Below are 20,427 nucleotides of genomic sequence, written 5' to 3' on the forward strand. Positions count from 1 at the left end.
ATAATGACCCGGGAATATATTTTTACACTTCTCATTTCTACACTTCTCATTGACGCTAACTGTACCCTATAGCCGCCCTCGCCTGGACCTCGATGCAAGCTAACGTAATACAAGGCAATGAGTGCCTCAGACTCTCTAATCAATGAAGGACAAAAACACTTATTTCAACATTCTCTGGTCAACAAACCTTGATTAAAACTTGATTTTAGAATATTATTAGTATCATGACAGCGCTAAATCTTATATATTAAAATGGAATTTTAAATTATGGACAACACTTATGAAATAATTAAGGAATGTGACATAAAACCCAATCTTCAGAACCCTGATCAGCAGAAATTATTAAATAGTTAATACATGTTTGGTTGATATTTGTCCCGTAATTAAATGTAAGTTTAAATGTTTGTGCCTTGAAATGTGAGGGGGTAATACTTGTTCCCAGGAAAAATATACTGCAGGGACGATCAGAGGCAGCACTGATTCATTGATGAACCCTTCTGAGAGACGGCACGGTCCTTTTGGGCAATGGCACATCAACATCTCATCTAATGCACATTTAACCATATGAAAAAAAATTATTGTGTGTTGCCACATGCCTGTACCTTATGGCTGATCTGAAGTAGCAGGAATAAAGCAATAGTCCCTGTAGCTTCCCATAGATTCAATCAATAAAAACCTCACTGTTTGTGTCCGCCCAGGATGACCAGTTTCATCGGGCGCCTACCTCGTACAGATCCAGCATCTGGTTCCCTCCTAGGCCCCTGGTGGTCTTGACATTTTCCATGGCCAAGGTGAAGTAGATCCCTCTTGTGTCAGACAAGTAGAGGTTATAGGTGTCGTTCTGGTTCCACTCCTGCACCGCCGCAAAAACCTGCTTCTCATCGGTGCTGACAATGTGTAAATCCTAGCAGGGAGAGATTAAGAGGAGTTATGAGTGGAAGTGGAGCGGTGACGGTTTAGAACAGACTGACCCCCGTGGGACGTGAGATCAATGCTATACAGTAAAGCATTGGGGCTCGTTCTCAGTGTGGTTCTATGACTGAAAGTGTGACTTTAAAAGGACGTGTCTGCCAGCTTTTGAGGAGAAACAAACTGAAACTAAAATGTGGTGACATGCCTGTAGCTTAACACAATCTTAACCAATCTATGTCAATTTCACCGTTGTGACGGCTTCAAATTCAATTCTTTGATTAATTAACTCTGTGACATTCTGAAATTAGAACAGATTAATATGCGTCATAGTAAATAAATTAAAAAATGCAGCACCTTACCTTAGGCAGGGAATATTTGGGTAGTTTGATTTGTATAAAGGAGTCTCTCTTGTAGGACACATAATAGGTGGCTCGTCCTGATGTAGGAACCTACAACACATCAAGTACAAATGATTTCATGCATTGATTACACAAAAGGGTTCCCTCTATTATCTCGCGGTGATATATGAGCCTTGTTTTCGCAACACTATGCTTGTATTTTCAACAAGTTCTAACTCCCAAATTCTCAAATACCGGTGTTTGGTCAGTGGACAAAGTATTTTTGACGTAAAATAGGTACTCTTGTTCGGAAACCTGCGACAGCGGGCCTCGGTGTGCCGGTCTCAGATGACCAAGTGGCTGTATTTGAAGAGTCGGCCACCATTCCTCTTAGCACTGTAGTGATGAAGCTCTGTGTCTGAACGAAAGCAGGGGACACCTTGTTTCAAGGCCTCATGTGTAACCTCATGACTGACACAATATCATGTTTTCCTCCAATCAATTAAAGTGGAGGGCGAAAGCACACATCAATCTCTCTCCCTCTTTGTGCTGCTGGTTTTCGAGGCGCTGCTGGATACACAGGGTAAATCTTTTCTTTTTTGTTGGGGACTTGGCCATCCATAGTGATCTCCTGACTTGCATTCAGAGGACGCTGCCCTCTCTCTGTGTCAATGCGCTCGGTGCTTTCAAAGTGGACATTGGTAAATATGTCGTAGGACAATCAATAGTCTCATTATTCTTTGTCAAGAGAAATCCTTAAGTTGCCTAACCAACTGGCTAAGAGTACCAGAAGTCATCCATAATGGTCTAGACTCTTAGCAAACACACCGAGCTGTTGGTTGTAAGCTTATGCAGCAAGGAAACACAGGGCCGGTGGGTGTCATTAGCCTCGAGGACACCGAAGCCGAGCACTTAATACACACACACACACACACACACACACACATAGAGAGAGTGAGGCTGCAGCCCCATAACACACCTTTCCCTCCTATCAATAACATGAAATGCATTACAGGGAAACCTTAAAATCCGACGTGGGGAAGAGAAGCCATATCAGTATCAATGTTGAATGACGGGCTGGTTCTCTTACTGATGTTGTAAGTGCTCTGAATGGCTCTGAAGAGAGAAAACAAGCTGGGAGAGGAAATATAGCCGACTAGCTGTGAGCAGTGCCGACCAGTCCCACATGCAATCGAGTGGAGGAGCAGGAGATCGATGGTAGGGTAACCAGAGGCGGTTTGAACTTTAAGAGGAATTGGTATGATTGATTTTTTTTCTTCTCCCCATCCCTTTCAGGGTCTTTGGTCTGTGACGCATACGTGTTAAAATGCGGGGGTGCTAGAATTGAAGGGGAGGTTTAGGTTGAGTGCCCGTGAGTTTACTTGAAAGACGTCGGAGAGGTCAAATAGGATTGAAGGATCTTTATAGAACAACTCTGTCTCATTGTCTCGTGTGCTGCCAAGGCTGCTGGCGGCTCTTGAGGAAGGACTGGCCTGCTGGTAGCTCAGGTAAGTGGGCTTCTGAAAGCCCTGTTCTCTACTGACTGAAACATGTGTTGGGATCAAACAGCTGGAAGAGCACCATTACAACTACTAGTACAGTACACCTGCTGCTGGTGCGTTGGCAACGAGCTGGCAGTGCGTTTCAATACATTACGATACATAAGCAAGGCGACATAGCGATACAAACTAACTATAACTATTAGGTAAAATTACATATGCATAAACTAGAGCAGTGTGGTCAACTGTAACAATACATACAACATCAAAGCATTAGTTTTATTGTGCGATCTGAGTCACCACCCAGCTTTGCATTTAAACTATTAATCAAAAAGCAATATTGTTTTTGGGAATCAGTAGAGTATTTACAGTGATATAATATCACAATAAAGAAAAGAACAATTATTTGCTTACCCTTAACTGCTACTACTGAATATAATACTGAATAAAATAACAAATAGAATAATGTATTAATTCATATATATATATATATATATATATATATATATATATATATACACACACACACACACATATGTATATTATGTTTGCACAGTCTGATGTGTGAGCCTTAGTAGACTGTGAGTGTGGAGGAGTATGCAAAGGATGGGTATCAGGTTGTTGTAACAGTTCTAACTCTCTGGAGGAAGAGAGTGCTGTACAAGTTAAGGAACTGCTCTTTTTCAATATAGTCAAGTTTGTCAAAATGCTGTTGATGTGGTGCGTTGGTGTGAGCAGCCTGTAGAAGGAGATACAGGTCAGCAGAAAACATTACCTGACTTTATAACATAACCTTTATTCCTAAACACGGATAATGAAAACATCTTAAACAGATACAAAGCACCACAACAATGGTTGGAAGTACATTTGAATAAAATGTAAGTTGTTGTGGACCGGTCATATAATTATGCTGAATTTTCCTGTTGACTTTTAAATGCATGAAACCTCATTTGCACAATGTCAAAGTAAATAATATTCACGCTGTAGAGAGAATTAAAATACCACCCATGAATTGCATTTGTGTTACTTGGAATTCAGGACATTACCATTTCATATTTTTCTGTCGCACAAATCATGATTAATATGACACACTGGGCAGTGGCTCGTATGAATATTAAAACTAGACTGGCTTCACAGCAAAACAAAGCACAAATGTTGAGTTTAATGTACCATTAGTTTGACATATTCCCTTTGTGCCAAGCTTTTACACGAGTATGAGTATTAATATGGAATCTTTGCATTAAGAGCGTGAGAGTTTCCGCTCATACACACAGTGTCTTTTCAAAATATATTTTTAACATAGGTTTAATATGTTTTAGGTTCACTTGAGGCAACACTACTTGGTTAGGTTTCTGCATAGTACTTGCTTGGTTTATGAAAGGATTGTGTTTTGGATTAAAATAAGAATGTTTGTAATGTACGTACTTTACTAAAGGCACATATTTAGTTACTTAAGAAAAGCAAGGTAAATACGTCAACATTGAGTGACACAGGACACAAAAGTTATTTACATATTATAACTCCAGATTCTATGAGTCTCTGCCCATGTGTGAAGATGTTTCTCATGCCCGTGTGCTCAGCTGAGCTGTGCATCATAAGTGAGCATTTACACACCTGTGGAGCAACTATTGACATTGTTTGCAGCCAGATTTGAGTTTTCCACCGCTGTGCAAAAAAAGAGTGTTTGTTTCCTTCAGCCCATGGGAAGGCTGAGTCTAAGGTAGGCCGTTAAACGCACATTTTAAAAGTGACTGGGTTGTGCCTGCTGCTGTGTCTGCAGTAGCGAGCCTCATTTTTCTGTGTGGATCGTGAACTGTGAAGCTGAAAAATGCTCAGTGGGAGCAAAAGCAAACTGTTGGAGAGGAACATTTTGATGGAAAGTAGGTGGCCCTGAAATGAGCCGTGGTGTCTTTGAGCTCAGCTGGAATGAGCCAGCATTTCCCACATCCTGCCATCGCTGCTGAAGCTGTTGCTTGTTGACGGGTGGGTTTGACCAGGTGAGGGCCACCAGTCACCAGAGGAGCATATCTCTGCTACACAGGATGAGGCATTGGAGCCGAACCAGATTGAGCATCTTGCTGTCTGTGATGCTGCGGCTGAAGAAATTGTGTTTTCTCACTCTGCAGGAGTGGTCAAAACAGCCAATCAAAGGATACTGGACCATGCAGCCACTGCCATCTGATCTTGGGGGAAGCTGCAATATGTCGAACCAGATGTCATGTTGCATCTTTATTTGCTGTGCCATAATTCTGGACACTGTCGTGTGGTAAATGTGAGGACAGCTGCCATAGCTTACCCAATGTCTGTGTCTGGCTCCTGGGAGAGAGCCATCCGAGTGGTACACTGGTCCAGTGAGGTGAGCATGAACATGATCCCTAGGTGAAGGCAGTGTAGTTTTCCGGGGTTGGAAAAAGCCTCCTCCATAAAGGGCCGAAATTAGGTCACAACGGAGGACAATTGGCTAGCGGTTCCTGCCGGTGGACATCCAAGAGGTTGCGAGCAGGTTCATGTGGTCTGCCAGCAGTACCTTAGCAGCAAGAAAAAGGCTGGATCTGTATGCTTTATCATTATCAGCATCCAGCACTCCCAACGGGGAGGAAGGAAAGCGGTCCTCATCCGAGATGTCCAGGAAATTGCGATTGGAGACGTCCAACTCATTCGTCAGCAAAGAATCTTGACAATCTGCCCAGCAGCCATCTCGTCACCGTCAACACGAAGGGCTATGAAGACTTCCGCTTGACGCTGTAGCTCCTCCGCTTGACGCTGTAGCTCCTCCACTTGATGCTGCAACTCCTCCGTAGGCAAGGGAGCACAGAACTGACGGCCTGTGGGGTAGCTGCCCCGGTGTGGACAATGCGGAGGCACCCTTGCAGCCGATCAGGCCGCCGATACACGGACAGACACCACTATGCCTCTTCATCTTCTTTACTTTTTCTCTCGTCAACTGCTGGACGCTGGAGAAGAAATGGGAGCAGAACTATGGTCCGACGGCCGTTACATGTCGCAATTGCAGATAGAAGCATGTGCGAAGGGATAAATCCAATAGCAACAACTCTTATAGGGCCAAGCCTATAGCGCTCTCTTGTGTAAAATGAGTGTGTTTTTCACGTCCTTGTGCTCTATGTAGGCCCCTATCTGCAATTGCAACATATAACAGATGTCTGAGCATAGCTCTGCTCTCACTTCGAGCTGATAGTTGGGGTTTTACCCAACCATCTAGCTCTTCATCTTCTTCCCATGTTGACTGCTCAGTGAACTTTCTCACCCTTTATACTGTGTCAGATGCTTTGAGTGTCTAATATGTACGCTAATGGATTCATATTGGAGTTAGTTTAAAGTGTGTCTCATACAGATGCTAAAGGTTGCCCGGATTCATCCGTATCAGACTCCAAGGGGCACTGACCAAGCGTCTGTATTTGAGGAGTTGGGAGCTAGAACGGTTGAATTATTGGCCAACTCTTTTTCAAGGGTATCGAGTGCAAAGCTAAACGGAAGGTAATACTAGAATAAAGTATTTTCCAGGGAGTCAGGAACCTATCCAACTGGATGATCATGTTGTTCTGCGTCTTCTTTACACCCCTGTTGACCCCTGTTTGCTGACACGTTTACCAAAACTACTGTAGCTTGTGATGGTGACTTAGTTTAACCTTGTCTTAACTCATCTTTGTCACGAGTAGCTTAATTACTGCAATGTTTTCCTTCCCGATATTGAGTACAAATCTGACAGCAGTGTGTTGAAAATATATATTTCTAAATATTAGCTTTTGTTTAAGAAAATCTTGGTATTAGGAATTTTAATTGTGTATTTTAACCTGCTAAAAGTTTTAGAATTCATGCTCTAATATCTATTTCATATTGCTGTGAAAACAAGTCCTTCAAACTGGAGTTACAGTTGTCCCTCACTATAACGCGGTTCACCTTTCGCGTCCTCGCAGATTTTAGTAATTTTACATGCTTTTTTTTACAGTGTACAGTATGAACGCGCATTGTGTTCGGCGTCCTGATTGGCTAAGGGAGAACCGCACATGTGCTCTGCGTCTTGATTAGCTAACGGACTGTACTGTACACCATTGTCTATCAATCTCCTCCGTGCAGTGTCTCCTGTACAGTACAGAATGCGTTCGGCTAGCCAGATTTACATAAATGTTCAATCGCTAGCAGTGTGGCTCTGAAGTGCTGTATGTTTGCAAGTTTTCTACCCGAAAAAATTAACTGCAACGAAAAAGGCACCCGCGGTCGCACCCAAAAGGTAGAGGAAGATGCTAACCATTGCAGAAAAAGTTGGACTTCTGGACATGCTAAAGGAAGGTAAAAGTTACATTACGGAATAAATTAATCTTCGGTTCGTTACATAAAGAAGGAGGAAAATAACATAAGGACGACAGCAGCAATAAGTTTTAACAGGGATGCAAAAAGGGTTGTAACTGTCCGCAACAAGACCATCGTAAGGATGAAGTCTGCTTTAGCTCTGTGGATCGGAGACAGCAGGAAAAAGAACATTCCGCTGGACACCAACGCCATCCGCACAAGTGTATAAAAGTGTGTGGTTAGGGGTTTTACGGCCTTAAAACATGTATAATAATTGTAAAAAATAAAGCTGATTACTTCACGGATTTCGTCTATTGCGGGTTATTTTAGAACGTATCCCCCGCGATAAACGAGGGACCACTGTATTCAAGTTTCTAAACTAAATTGAGCAACATTTTACAAGGTTACATTTGAAATCATCATGATAACGTAATAATTTACATTTCATAATGTAGTAAATGCAACCTCCTTTTCTGTAGCCGTTAGCTTCGTTATTTAGGCAAGCGGGACAATGCTAAGTGCAGCTAGCCATTAACTAGCTCTCCTCCTGCTGATTTCAACACTGATTCATTGTTGACTACGTGGAGAGTGATTAATAACATACATATGTAGTAGTAGTTTGATGGGCTGAGTACGAGAAACACATATTATTGTTGTTCTGTTTAGCGTAAATGAGCTGCTAAATGATCTGATACCGTGATATCGGATTGTCACACATACTCCGACTCGCCGATACCAATCTAGCATTTTAAGCGGTACCAGAGGCTTCTCCAATGCTGGAACCAGTACTCAGGGTTCGAAATGTCTCCATACCATAATCCCTCACTGACCAGGTAGTAAGTGAGCGTGACACTTTAGAGCCGTACCTGTATGAATGTGTAGTCATCTTGAACCACCAAAGAGCTGATGTCGATGTATCCGGGGAACGGGTAGTTCCTGTTAGCTTCTGTGCACATTGAAGCTCTGCATGTGACATACTGCACATCTGTCGCACGGGAAAACAAACAGAAAACATGACTTTTATGATTACTGTATGCTTCTCATAGTACACCTGCAGGATTAATACCTTATCTATACTACGATATACTGAGAGTGTCTTTGAATGGTAGACTTTTTTTCTCAATTATAGGCTTTAGATAATTAAAGTAGTGCTCGTAAGATATGTATTTGTGTCGCTTGAACTGTGTAGGGTTGTACCCCACCCAGCTATGCAGTCTGACATTTTCTCTGACTAATTTCCTATTTTTGTAGCACCAGATGCATTCTTATCATTTGTAGATACCACACAAACAAGCATCTCGGCCTGTCAATCACACCTCTGTTATATGAGAAAAAAGCAATGCACAGTGCTGCTGCTCCGACATCACAGGCTTGCATAAACAGTTTCACCTAAGGCACCTATAGAGGACCTAGGTGGTACTGCCATTCAGAGTTATAGGGCTGACATTCAGCGAGTGGAAGGGAAGAGAAGAAAGAATATATTCATCAAGAACCATGCTCTGGGTTTATTGGTGGACCGAGCCAGTGCTGTTACCCTGGGCGATGCCTCCTTTTCTCCAGGGGAGGATTCATTCCCACATATACCTGCTCATTACTTGTCTTTGATGTGTATGTGTGTGGAGGAAACACTCACTTCCATCTGGCGTATGAGCCTCCATGTGTACCAGATCGGGCTCCTTGTCGAGGCCGGAGACAGACCTTGGAGAGAATGACAAACCGTGGAGGAATACATAACCATAACGGAAATGAATAGAAAGGAATGTAAAGAGAGAAAAAAGAAGACAGAAATACCAGAGAGTTGTCAGCGCAGAGGAAGGGTTGGAGAGGAAACAGGTAAAAAGGACAACAATCTGGCGGAGGCATTCTGCTCCTGTTATATCTGGGTTTTTTTTTTACAGCAAAGGAGAGTACTGGAATGTTTCCCCCATATTCAAAATACCATATTTTAGCAAGCACATCCACAGCAACTCAAAGCTAGTTCTTTGACTGCAAAGTTTTACAACGCAAAGACATCTGCAGTCTCTTCATCAGTGCAGTGCTCACTTCCTGACTGTCAGGGTTTCTCTTTCTCATTTAATTTCTCGTGGATTGGACTGGATGGAAGCAGCGTTCCCACTGTATGATAGTTCATATCCCTTAAAGACTAATGAAGCCATTGTCTAAATGTAGCCGACTGGAGGGAAGCCGAGCCGTTGCTCGAAGCCCATCCAGTGTTTTTGATGTCCTCGTAAAGGCTTTGGTGGTGAAGAGCAAAGCCAGCAATAGATCGTACACATTATTTAGGATTAAACCACAGTAGCTGCAGGTTTAAGCAAGTAAGAGTGGATATAGCCACCGGCAATCTCCGGCACCCCCCAGTCAGAGGAGCAATGACTGCTTGTGATGAGTGTGCACTTCAGACGTAGTCGGTACACTGCAGGGGGGGTGAGCAGCAGACCTGACTGGATGAGAAGTGACAGGGTCGTCCCGGATCCATTATTAGTCATAACTCCTCAAACTGTGCGTACGATTCTGTATCTGCATGCGTGCATCTGTATAAAAATACCCCCCTCTTTGCTGCTGTAGTGTTTGTTAAGCTTGGTTTGGCACATCTATGTAAAATTAATTGTTCATGTGTAAATTACAATGCATACAATATGATAATTAATAAGGGATATTATTATGAGGGATTTGTAATTGTATGCATATGAAGGTCACTTTATTACTGTGTAATGATGTCCATGTGTACATTGCAATGCTTAAGATAGATTATTGTTTATCAGGTCACAGAGTCACTAGTTTGCTGAGGTCACATGAACTCTGTGCTGCAGAGTTCAGAGGTCATTTACACACAGACAGTGGTTGAGGGTTTTACAAAGGAGCATTTGGTCTTAAGGAACAAAGAGAATGGACCACCTGTGGTTCGTCCTGTGGTTTATGACACGAGATAAGGAACTGGAGGGGGATTCGAGCCAGCCGAGGTAAAAGGTTTCTGGGGAAGAATTACTGTAGGCTGAAGTAAGATTCTCATAAGTTGTAACGTATAGAACTGAATAACAATTCCTCCTAGGTCAAATACAAGAGGGCGGAGTGAGGACTTCAGGTACCGGAAAACATGAATGTTATGGAGCCATTTTCAAAACCCGTGCCAAAGAGAGACTCCGCCCCTGTGGGACTTTTAGCCAATCGCATGCCGTAGATTTGAACCAATGAGGCGAATGAGCTGGGATGTTAAAACCAGATTGTAGATTCCTGTTCGAGGTCTTTGAGCTGAAGCGAGACAGGAACGGTCTGTGGAGCGGAAGCTCGGAGACCCTCAGCTGAGTATATGCACACTGTGTCACCATTTGAACTTTAATTAAACCGTTAATCAAAACTCTTTGATTTTCCTGTATTTCTTCTCTCCCATGAGCACACGAGGTTCTACGAATACTTTTCACTGCTCTGGTTGATGTAAAAATAATAACGTAATACTTATGTGCAATATGCCTGATATGAGCAGGACGCGTGTGAGAAATGAAGCAGAATGCGACGTGCCCTCGGACGCTGAATGCTAAGTTTGTTCTGAAGGAGGGGATTAATCTCTGCCTGATTGTATCAGGGGGAAGGTGCAGAAATTCAGCAGCATCACCAGTCAGTCAGTCACACGTTGTTCTAAGCCGTCAATATCGCTCGCTCAGCCGCGCGGAACGCAGGGAAGAGTTTCTGTATTCCTGAGTAAACAAAACTTTGGAGGAGAGGAACGGAGGAGAGTACAAGGAGAGGAAATGGGGGGAGGATGACTCACCAGTAAAATCTGTTTGGTGTGACACGTTCGTGGATGATCTGCCATTTTCTTCCAAAGTCCACCGAGCTGTACAGCTGTGGAGAAAAGAAGCATTGGTCTTGTTAGCAAGATGAATGCATGTCTACATTGGTCCAGCTCCTCATTAGACTGGCTGATGTAGATGTAGTTACAGTGACGGGGAGCCTGAGACATGGCTGGATGATTCCAGGGTGGAGGCTGGTCTGCTGCGGTAGAGCATTATCTCCAGATAGGCGGACATAGCGCTGAGCTGCTTCACAATTACCAACTGGCCATTTACACTAACATATCGTCACAGATATAGCGTCTCTATTCCCCCGACAAATGAGAGCCGTGGGTTTCGACAAAGCCCGTAATGGGAATAATACATTAAAACAGAAATAGGTATGACATTAAAAGGGCCATTTGAAGCATGATCAGCAAATACTTTGGTTTGATTCAGTAGGTTTTAGCCTGCTGTTTGTCTTGAAAACACAACACTGCTTTTCAGCATCCAATCAATACAAAGGTCCTGCAGAATGAGCGCACATGGGCACGAGGAATGATATATAGCTGCGGTGACGGGAAGGTGTACGGTCTGTAGCCGGTGGCCCCATTTCAATGTCTTAATTACATTTTCAGATGCCCGGGCGAGCAATTAATAACGCGGGTGCATTTCCCAACACTGTATTGATTGATATGGAGACACAGCTCCCCATTGTTGGTACCTCGTGGCCCCAGTTGAGCTCTATGCTAATGCTCCTCCTTGTTGCCTTTTATCACAGCAAATCTGACACTCACTCAGTTAAACGTAAGCACGCGAGTCACACCGCTGCAAATTTATTTGTCAGCTCGGCGAGAGAAAATCTATCTTTGTCAGCAGGTGTGCTTTCCATTTGAAAATTACAGTTCAGCAGCTTTCTCAAAACACGTACAGCAAGTGTGCCGTTCATGCTGTTGCAATATTCTGCTTCTAATTTTGAATTGCCGTGCTCTTCGGGTTTCACATATGGATGTCAAACTCCATCATACAGTTAGTCCATCATATGATCTTTCCTTGAAGGCTATGTGTCTGTTTGGAGTTCTTGGCCATGACAGGAGACTTAAGCATTTATTTTAGTGTCCTGTGCTGTTAAGGCGACGATCTAGTGTTAGCTAGGAGCAAACATGTGTCTTAACCTTTATGCAAACAGAGTCTAAATTTGCAGTACCCATCGGCATCTTAACTCCGGAATATTTCCTTTCCGATTCTCCCAACCTCAGTCATGAAAGGCTCCCCACTGGAGCCTCCGGGTGGGTGTAACAGGGCGGCGTCCAGCAGAGTCCCTCATCACTTCGGACAGTGACATATGAAGCCAGCGGGCAGGCTCAGCCTCTCCTCTCTCCATCCATCAGTTCAATGACATCTTAAATTTTAAAGCCTCTGAGCTGTCACAAAGTAAGCTTCATAGTTTCCCCACACACTTCGATAAATCAAAAGCCCGAACCGCCGGCTGCCGTGCCACCGATGGTGACAAGGGAAGAGAAACGGCAAAGGGGCATAAGCTCAAATAGTGAATGAGGAATTGCAGAAAACATTCAATTCATCTCTTCATGCTGATGGTGGATTTAGAAAACATTCGGGTTGACTGGATTTGGGCAACAGGTGCAGGTAATGTTAGACGTTCAGCTGAAGGTTCTGGGAAAGCAGTGTGTGAACTTTGTAAAACACATTTGGAGAAAGTTATCACAGAGACCAGTGTTTGTTTTCCACAATGGAAATGGGGAAAAAACTAAAAGATAAAAAAGCAATTAATGAAGCAATTACTTGTCAAATAATAATCACAGCTGTTGAATATTCAGCAGGGAAGACCTTTACCTCAGAGGAGCTGAGAGGAACTCCCACCACAAAAGACCACAAGTCAGACGCAAACATTTACCGTGACGTTTCACACTGCAGAGGTGGAGAAGAAAAGTGTGTGCACTCTCTCCCTCCCTTTTTGCCATTTACTTGCAGTCAGCGAGAACAATCACGTTAAAGGTGTGCTATCCACTCGGATGAACCATAAAATACGTTTATACGCAGACAACATCCCACTTTACACACAGAACACATACGTCTCACAACAAGAAACCATCTTCTGTTCAGAAGATTCTCTTGAATTTCCAACTACACAGTTAACTGCTCATAATCCTGTTATCAATCCCCCGGATCCCACTCTCCCTACCACTCTGCTCATCATCAATCACTCCTCCCAAACACATTAAAAAAGGAGGACTCGTCGCTCTAACTGTCGCCAAAAAAGCTTTCCGTTTGACATCCGTGGCCTCATCGTCTGGTGAGCTCGTCCACTTCATGAACAACGTACAGAGGACAGCGCTCCTCCACCGCCCGGTCTGTAGCTATAACAGTCTGTGTCTTCTTACTAGACCTGTCTTTAATAAACACACACGCAGACAGTTATTTTCTTGTTTTGTTGTATAGCTTGTATTATAATTATTGCTATTATACTGATCAATAATGTTGTTGTTCATGATTAAGCTACTTGTATTTGTTGTTACTGCAATGTGTACCTCCCAACACATTTATACAACTAATAATTTAGTTCACATTACAACCTTGACACACCCTGTGAAATACATACAACCGAAAGACACAGTACACCTTTGATATGGTGTGCTATGAAAAGAGGGAGGTTAAAAAAAAAAGTAAAGATAGACAAACATATACTGGGCCTCTCACTAGCCAATGAAACTCATCTATTTATTTTTTCCTCCAATGTTTTAGGTGTCCTTTGTCTTGTCTCAGTTCACCAAATAGAAAGAACATAAAAGAAACAACAGAACTGTGCTCAAAGTTAAAGCCATATGAGGGTGAAACGAATAATATACAATAAGAATAAGAAGCACATCTCCCAACGCCCACAATCTGGGTTGTCACACAACACATTTGATGTTTTGTTATCTGCCACTTACTGTAGAGCTCAAACAAAGTACTTCATTTCCTTTTTTGTCTTTGTTTCCTTTATTGTACAACATCTGTGTCTTTTTGTCTCAAAACAACATTCATAATGTTTTAATCCAGGTTGGACTTTTATTCAAATGACATTGCGACCTCTCTTCAGGTTATCAGTTTTATTAGGTTGACAGCTGAAATGTACGTATCAGTTGGATATTCAGCTGCACTTCATGTCAAACAGGAGAGAACGTAATGATTAAACAACCTACCGCAATGAGTAAAATGTCAGTTTTTTGTTGACTAATGGACCCGTGCTTGTACAGCTCTTTTCTAGTCTTCCGGCCACTCATAGCGCTTTAACACTACATGGCATCATTCACCCATTCACACACTGATGAGAGGAGCTACCATGCAAGGTGCCACATCAGATTATCAACCATTCACACACTGTAGAACAGCTACGGGAGCAATTTAGGGTTAAGTGTCTTGCTCAAGGACACATCGACATGGGCTAGCAGAACCGGGGATCGAACCACCGATGACCCTGCTACCCACTGAGCCACAGTCGCCCCGAGTTGTTCATTTGAATGTTCATTTTTTATCAGAAGACTAAAACTTAATTTAAATCAGGTGAAACAAACAATGCCCAGAAGAATATTTGTAAATGTGTCTGACATATATGTGAAATATATATTTCTTAGACAGTTAGTAGAAACACTGAATAATAATATGCTGGTAAAGCTAAGTTGTGAAAACATAAACATCCAAGGAGCAAAAAGGCCTTTCCAAAGCGCCAGTAATCTTCCTTGTTTCAGGAATAATTCATGTTAATTGAGATACACTCAAACACTGTTTACACAGAAGGTGTCAAAGCCAGAAAGTATCTTCCTCTGTGGCTCCGATCAGACTGAAGGTCTTTGAGGGCGATGCCTCACAAGAAACTCAGTCCAGGCGGCATTGCTTTTTATCTCATTTCTCCATCTAGCTATTTAAAGCAGTCTGCAGGCTTACAGGCAACGGGAGCAGCTTCTGTGTCACTACTCGGAGCTGAGATATGTATTGCAGAATGTTATGTATAAGGACTTTTTTTGTATTTCTTGTAGCCTTAACTTAACTTAACTTGAAACAAATGTGCACGGGGAGGTTAGATTAATCAAACACAGACGGAACTTAAATGAGAATCACATTGATTAAAACTCTAGTCTCTCAAAAGAGAGTTTCCACATCAACCATTGAAAGATTAATTTCATCAACGCCTGGCTGCTCTCTTACCCTGCTGTTCTGCTGCAAACTAGCACACGCTACTCGCTAGCTGTGAGGCTACGCTAGCATGTACCAAACCCACCAATTGTCACGAGCTAAAACAACAGGCCAGGCTTGTCCTTGACTCTCACTGTGAGCTGTACAAAAAAGCCTGCAGTGAAACAGAAGGGTACAGTGAGGCCATTATTCTCAGAGCACATGATACAATGTGGTGTACCTGTGCAACCAATTATGACAGGAGGCCTCCGCGGGACTGTTCTGTGACCCCGCTAACGCTTGTTCCTCGTGGGTTTCCAACCATTACCAGATGCACCATGCTACTCCCACACGCTGATCTGATCATTCCCGCCCGCAACAACATCCTCTATTGACGTTCTGTCTATTCCATTCTGCAGTGGAAAAAAGGACATTATGGATTTTGCTTGAGGTACTGGGAAGTAAAAGTGGATAAAAATGTTAGGGATCATGTCCCTGCTTCTCTGGTTGTTTCCCAATGCAGCAGATACGACTAGACATGAAGCATTACTCTTCAGACTAACAGTGATCCGTTATGTTATGTATCAGATTTGTGATAGAATCAAGTTGAAAGTTCATCTCATCTTCGGTGTTTACGAGACCTGGATTTAATCTGTCCACGTTTTGACAAAAACGTTGCATTGGTCCTGATCATCATTGTTACTACAAAATACTTTTTTAATCTTCCAAATGTTAACCTTTAAAATGCCAGTTTGTTAACATAATGCCACTGTTGTTTTTTTATGAATAAATTGAAGTATTTTCTCTGTATTAAATGCTCGGGCGATTTTCTTATTTTTTCAGTCTTGATAGTATCAATGATTAGCAAAACTATTGTTTTTTATGCATTTCATCAAACATTGCAGTGCTGGACAATACAGCAGCAATGCCCCTGGTGGAAACCAAGAAAACAGCATGTATCTGCTCCGTAGAGCAAACATGAGGAACTGGCTAGTAAAAGGTACATTGTTGAAGCCAGAGCTTGAAACGCCTAATATAATAGACTGCATGATGTTCTGCTGTAAAGGCCCAACGTTGTGGTTTTAATGGGTTTCAGTCCACATTGTTGGCCTTCAGGGTCTGATTGTCTGTATTTTGACGACACATTTAGTTACAGAGTTATTATCAGAGTTGAGGTTCAACTTCCCAAATATGAAAAAATCGCACCTTTGCTAAAATGTATGCCATATGCATGAACTGATGGAAACAAATCAAAAAGTCCTAGTGAGGCATACGGGTTAAGATTCCCATTGCTGATACTGTATTTCTGCTCCCACCCCAATACAGCGGAGTTGAATGGAGTTTCATTAGTGTGTGCACAGCATTAGAGAATCGCAATTAAAAATTCAACAGCAAAAGCAAACGGCTGTTGCTCTAGAAAACTATCAGCAGTTTAACGGGGTCGTCTCTTTGTTGGAAAGAAGTTCCATTAAAAACGGTGCAGATTGTTGAGGCAGAAATCTCAAAATCTGGAGAAATAAAGAACAAGCTATATGCGTGACTAGATAGCACTTCATGATAGGGAAATAATGTGTTTTTTGCAACTGGGATGAATCATTCCGGACTTCCGAATCGTGGCTGTTTCCCTGGTTGGGAATCAACAGAGCCAGTCAGAGCTTTGTGGGCGGGTTTTACAATGGAAATGTAATCTCCAGAAAATAACTATTGCCTCAAAAATAGCCCCAAACTTGTGTAAGCGTGACAAATAGAAACAATATTACATATTAATGGTTCATACAATCTGAAAACATGAAGTTTTTCACAGCACAATGAAGAATACCTCAGTGGCAACTAATTGGTAAGAAGATATCTCAACACGTTGCAGCTCATCCAGAGTCTGTAAAATGAGCCAAAAGGACATTTTGATGAGCCGTGTGATCGTAAAATGAAACAAAGGCAGGTGAAAGGAGGCGAACACACTCGGAGAACCCGCTCCCTGCTGACAGGAATGTTCTGCGGTCTCTCTGCTTCAGAACGCGGGTCCTGCCCCGGTGTTTGGTTAATGTGTGTAAATGCTTTCCGCGGACACACTGCAGTAGCAGAACGCAAAGCATGGCTTTTCTGCCTCTTTTCCATTCGCATAGTTCCCTCTGCAGCATTGCAGAGGGACGTTCTGCCACCCAGAAAAGCTCTGTGCATTAGCAACATCAAAGCACAGCTCCACCGACACATCCCAGTTCTGAAAGAAGAATCAAGACTTGGGAGTTATGGAAATGATAACTGCTGCGTTATAGCCCCCTGTGTCCCACACATTTGCTATAAGTCACTTTTATAACTCCTAATTAAGTCTCCTATAAATTCTTGATGCATCTATGTACAATGCTCTAAATCAAACTGCTTCTATTGGCGTATCCCATACGGCGGGACGAGGAGGGCTGGTTTTACACCCCACAATTTATGGAGCCTGCAAAGTACACAGCAGTACGGGTGATCCTATAGAGGGAGGTATAGGGAAGGGTTATGCAAATGAGCCGTCTGGATTGTTCTGAATGAGAGCCCATAAGGACGTTAGAGTATGATTGCCGCTGTATTACTGGAGATAAAATAAGGATTGACATGAAAATGAAGTAACTAGTTTCACGATGTAAACTTCGGGCATCCTTTGTTGGGTAAGAACCTGCTGCTTCTCTTTGTTTTACATCTTTGTAAACTGGAAATGTGTTATTAGTCCTAGAAAACATGACAAAACTATTCATATTTAATCAGGAAAATAATCAGATCAGCAGCATCTATCTATAGTTAGAATAACTATTAGTGGCGACCCTAAGTGGAAGCCATATTAAGGTAACCAGACAGTGGCCCAGGGCAAAGATTCACAGCAGCACAAAGACCCAGGGTTCATTTTGCAGGAGGTATTTAGATCCTTTACAGTTTATTGTAGACTTTATTGTGAAAAAAAATGCCATAACATCCTTTCTGCATATTCTAATTCAAGCGGAAAATCAGGGTAGGCAGTAAAAAAATAAATTTAAAAAAACCAAGATTAAAAAATACAAAACAACCCCGGACCCGCCATGTTCTTTCCATCTGTGAAAGGATTTCCCCTTATTGTCAGACTCACTGTTTGGTTCCATCTCGCTTGTTGTTGCTCTGCAGTCTTCCATCGCACACTAGATTCTCTAAAGCCTGAAAACACCATGAGGTGGAGGGGCGGGAGTCTGGCTTTCGTTCACCATCTTGAATTACAATATGCAGAAGGTTTATGATAGAACTTTTGCCCAATGATGCATCACATAAGCTACCGACCAGAGGTGGAGGGTGTGAAAGGTATTTAGAGCACACTGGTGTGAATTTGCTTTACGGTATGAACTTTGAGAGTTCAGAGACGCACCGATCAATCACCTGCCGGTTTTCAGCTGCTTATGACCGATCAGTTTTATATTCATGATTTTTTTGCCACCACATGATCACCAAAGCCAACATGCACAACGTCAGTGAGTGAGAAACACATAAAGCTCACAATTTGTCACAACTGCAAGTCTAAAATAAGCTGCAGAGGAACAGCCCTAAAATCATTTGGAACAACTAACTTAATCAGACACTTATTATATTGTAATTTATTCCAGCCCCGCTGCTCAGAGTATTCACAGTGACCGGCTCGTCTGCAGACGACGAGGAGATAAACGGCACCGGTTGCCTTGACTTACAAGGTGCAGTCAAGACGACTGAAAGTTTAATTTTTGTGTTAAAAAGTCCTAAAACATAAAGTACAGTTACCTCAAATATGTTCTTATGTGCATTATTTGAGTACATGTGCTTAGTTACATACCAACAGCTGGTGAAGGATCAGGTGCTTGATTATGACAGACAGTATGTACTTACTGTATATAAATAGCAACCATGATTTACTCTGATTATACATTCAATTCCATTTGAGAGATAAACGTTTCATATGAAAAGACAGCACATCAATGAAATTGTTATTCCCATTGAACAGTTATTGAGCCCCTGGTGCTTAAACTGACAACTGGCAATTAGTTACACAACTAATAACTGATGATCCATGTGACCTTTCGTCACATTGCATATGCAGGAAAATAGGCGGTGGCACATTTTTCGTCTTGTTCTTATCATCACAGTCTAATTGTGCTTTTGGGATTCAGGATTGAATTGACTTTACTTTAAGAGATTCCACAAAGTAAAAAGTGTATCGCAACATGAGCGCGGCAGGGTGTTCAACCATTTGTTGCTGGTACATGCGCAACAAATTAAAATATTATCCTGTATGATTATCAGCGTCAAACACTAATGTGTGCTCAGTCAAGTGTAACAAATGGATTCCCTCCGGCTTTGTGCTCACTTTCATGCTGCACCGCCTCCTCTGGGTTCCCTCACTGATTCCTTGTCATGCTATCGTGTTGTCTTACAGCTACATAACCACCGGCAGCAGGTAGCAGCATACCTAAGTAACAGAGGCTCTGCCTGTTGTCAGATGACAGTGAGGCATGTGCTTCTGTTTTTCTTTTAAATAAGCCACACATCACATTGGTTGTTGTTGCAGTTCACTGCACATTCCTACAATGCACAGTGCACGACAGGCTTTAATTCAATTATTATTTAGATTTAAATTCAACAATGGTCGACATGCACAAAAACCAGGGCCTCACAATCTGCGTATAATATAAAGTAGCTCACTTCAACCCTTCAGGCAATCCTTTTTTCTCCAATTAACAATAGTTATGCTGTGAATTGTAAGAGCACGTATGCATGAAAAGGAGGCCTATTATCTTCTTTGTGCTAGCAAGTGCTCTGTCTGTATTGTCCTGATCATGTGTTTCAAATTAGAGTCCATTAAAAGTACCCTGGGAGGGCGGGCCCGCTGCAGCCCAGTGGAGCGCGGCAGAGCTGTCGCAGCTCAGGACATGGGGGCTGAGCACTAAAGATACCTGCCATCTGGAGAGTCGCCGGCTTGAGAAATGCACTGCAGCAGCCGAGCAGCCTCTTTGGCTTCGGCTCAACACCGGCTTTCAGACAGGGGCGGGAAAAAGGGCTGCAAGTGGATCCGCTCAAATAATATGATGGATTCGTAGGCAGTGCTCCGGGTTTGCGAAGAGAATTAGGGAATGCCAATTTGAATTAAAGGCTACCACATTGTCACAGTCCAGCTGTATCCTGTATTTCTGAACAAATCCGTACGAAAAAGGGATAGATGTAAGCTTTGTACTTGTTGTGTTTTTGGATTGCTGGTGATGGTCATCATCACATATATCAGTCAGAACACCGTTTCTCTGTCAATGTAGACATCACTATGTGTATAGATCCAAACACAGTATTTCAACTGCTGAAACACCACCCAGTGCTGCACCTTAACTCACTGGTAACCAACAAACATCGCCCAGGTAAACAGGTTCAGCTAACGTCCGTTTGCAGCTAGTTAGCTAATTCGCTAGT

At 42.5% G+C, this 20,427-nt stretch overlaps 1 protein-coding gene across 1 annotated transcript in view; it reads right to left on the reverse strand.

Moving 5' to 3' along the window:
• The window catches only part of sorcs3a (sortilin related VPS10 domain containing receptor 3a), a gene marked incomplete at both ends in the record, with an annotated part of 213,984 nt that overhangs the window by 52,861 nt on the left and 140,696 nt on the right, over positions 1-20,427 (reverse strand). Inside the window, 5 exons of the mRNA XM_079219624.1 lie at positions 725-904; positions 1,272-1,361; positions 7,924-8,042; positions 8,691-8,755; positions 10,824-10,897. Coding sequence (XP_079075750.1) covers positions 725-904; positions 1,272-1,361; positions 7,924-8,042; positions 8,691-8,755; positions 10,824-10,897 — 528 coding nt within the window. The remainder of the gene's footprint in view (positions 1-724; positions 905-1,271; positions 1,362-7,923; positions 8,043-8,690; positions 8,756-10,823; positions 10,898-20,427) is intronic.

Source organism: Taurulus bubalis (assembly GCF_910589615.1).
Source record: "Taurulus bubalis genome assembly, chromosome: 6".
Lineage (NCBI taxonomy): Eukaryota > Metazoa > Chordata > Actinopteri > Perciformes > Cottidae > Taurulus > Taurulus bubalis.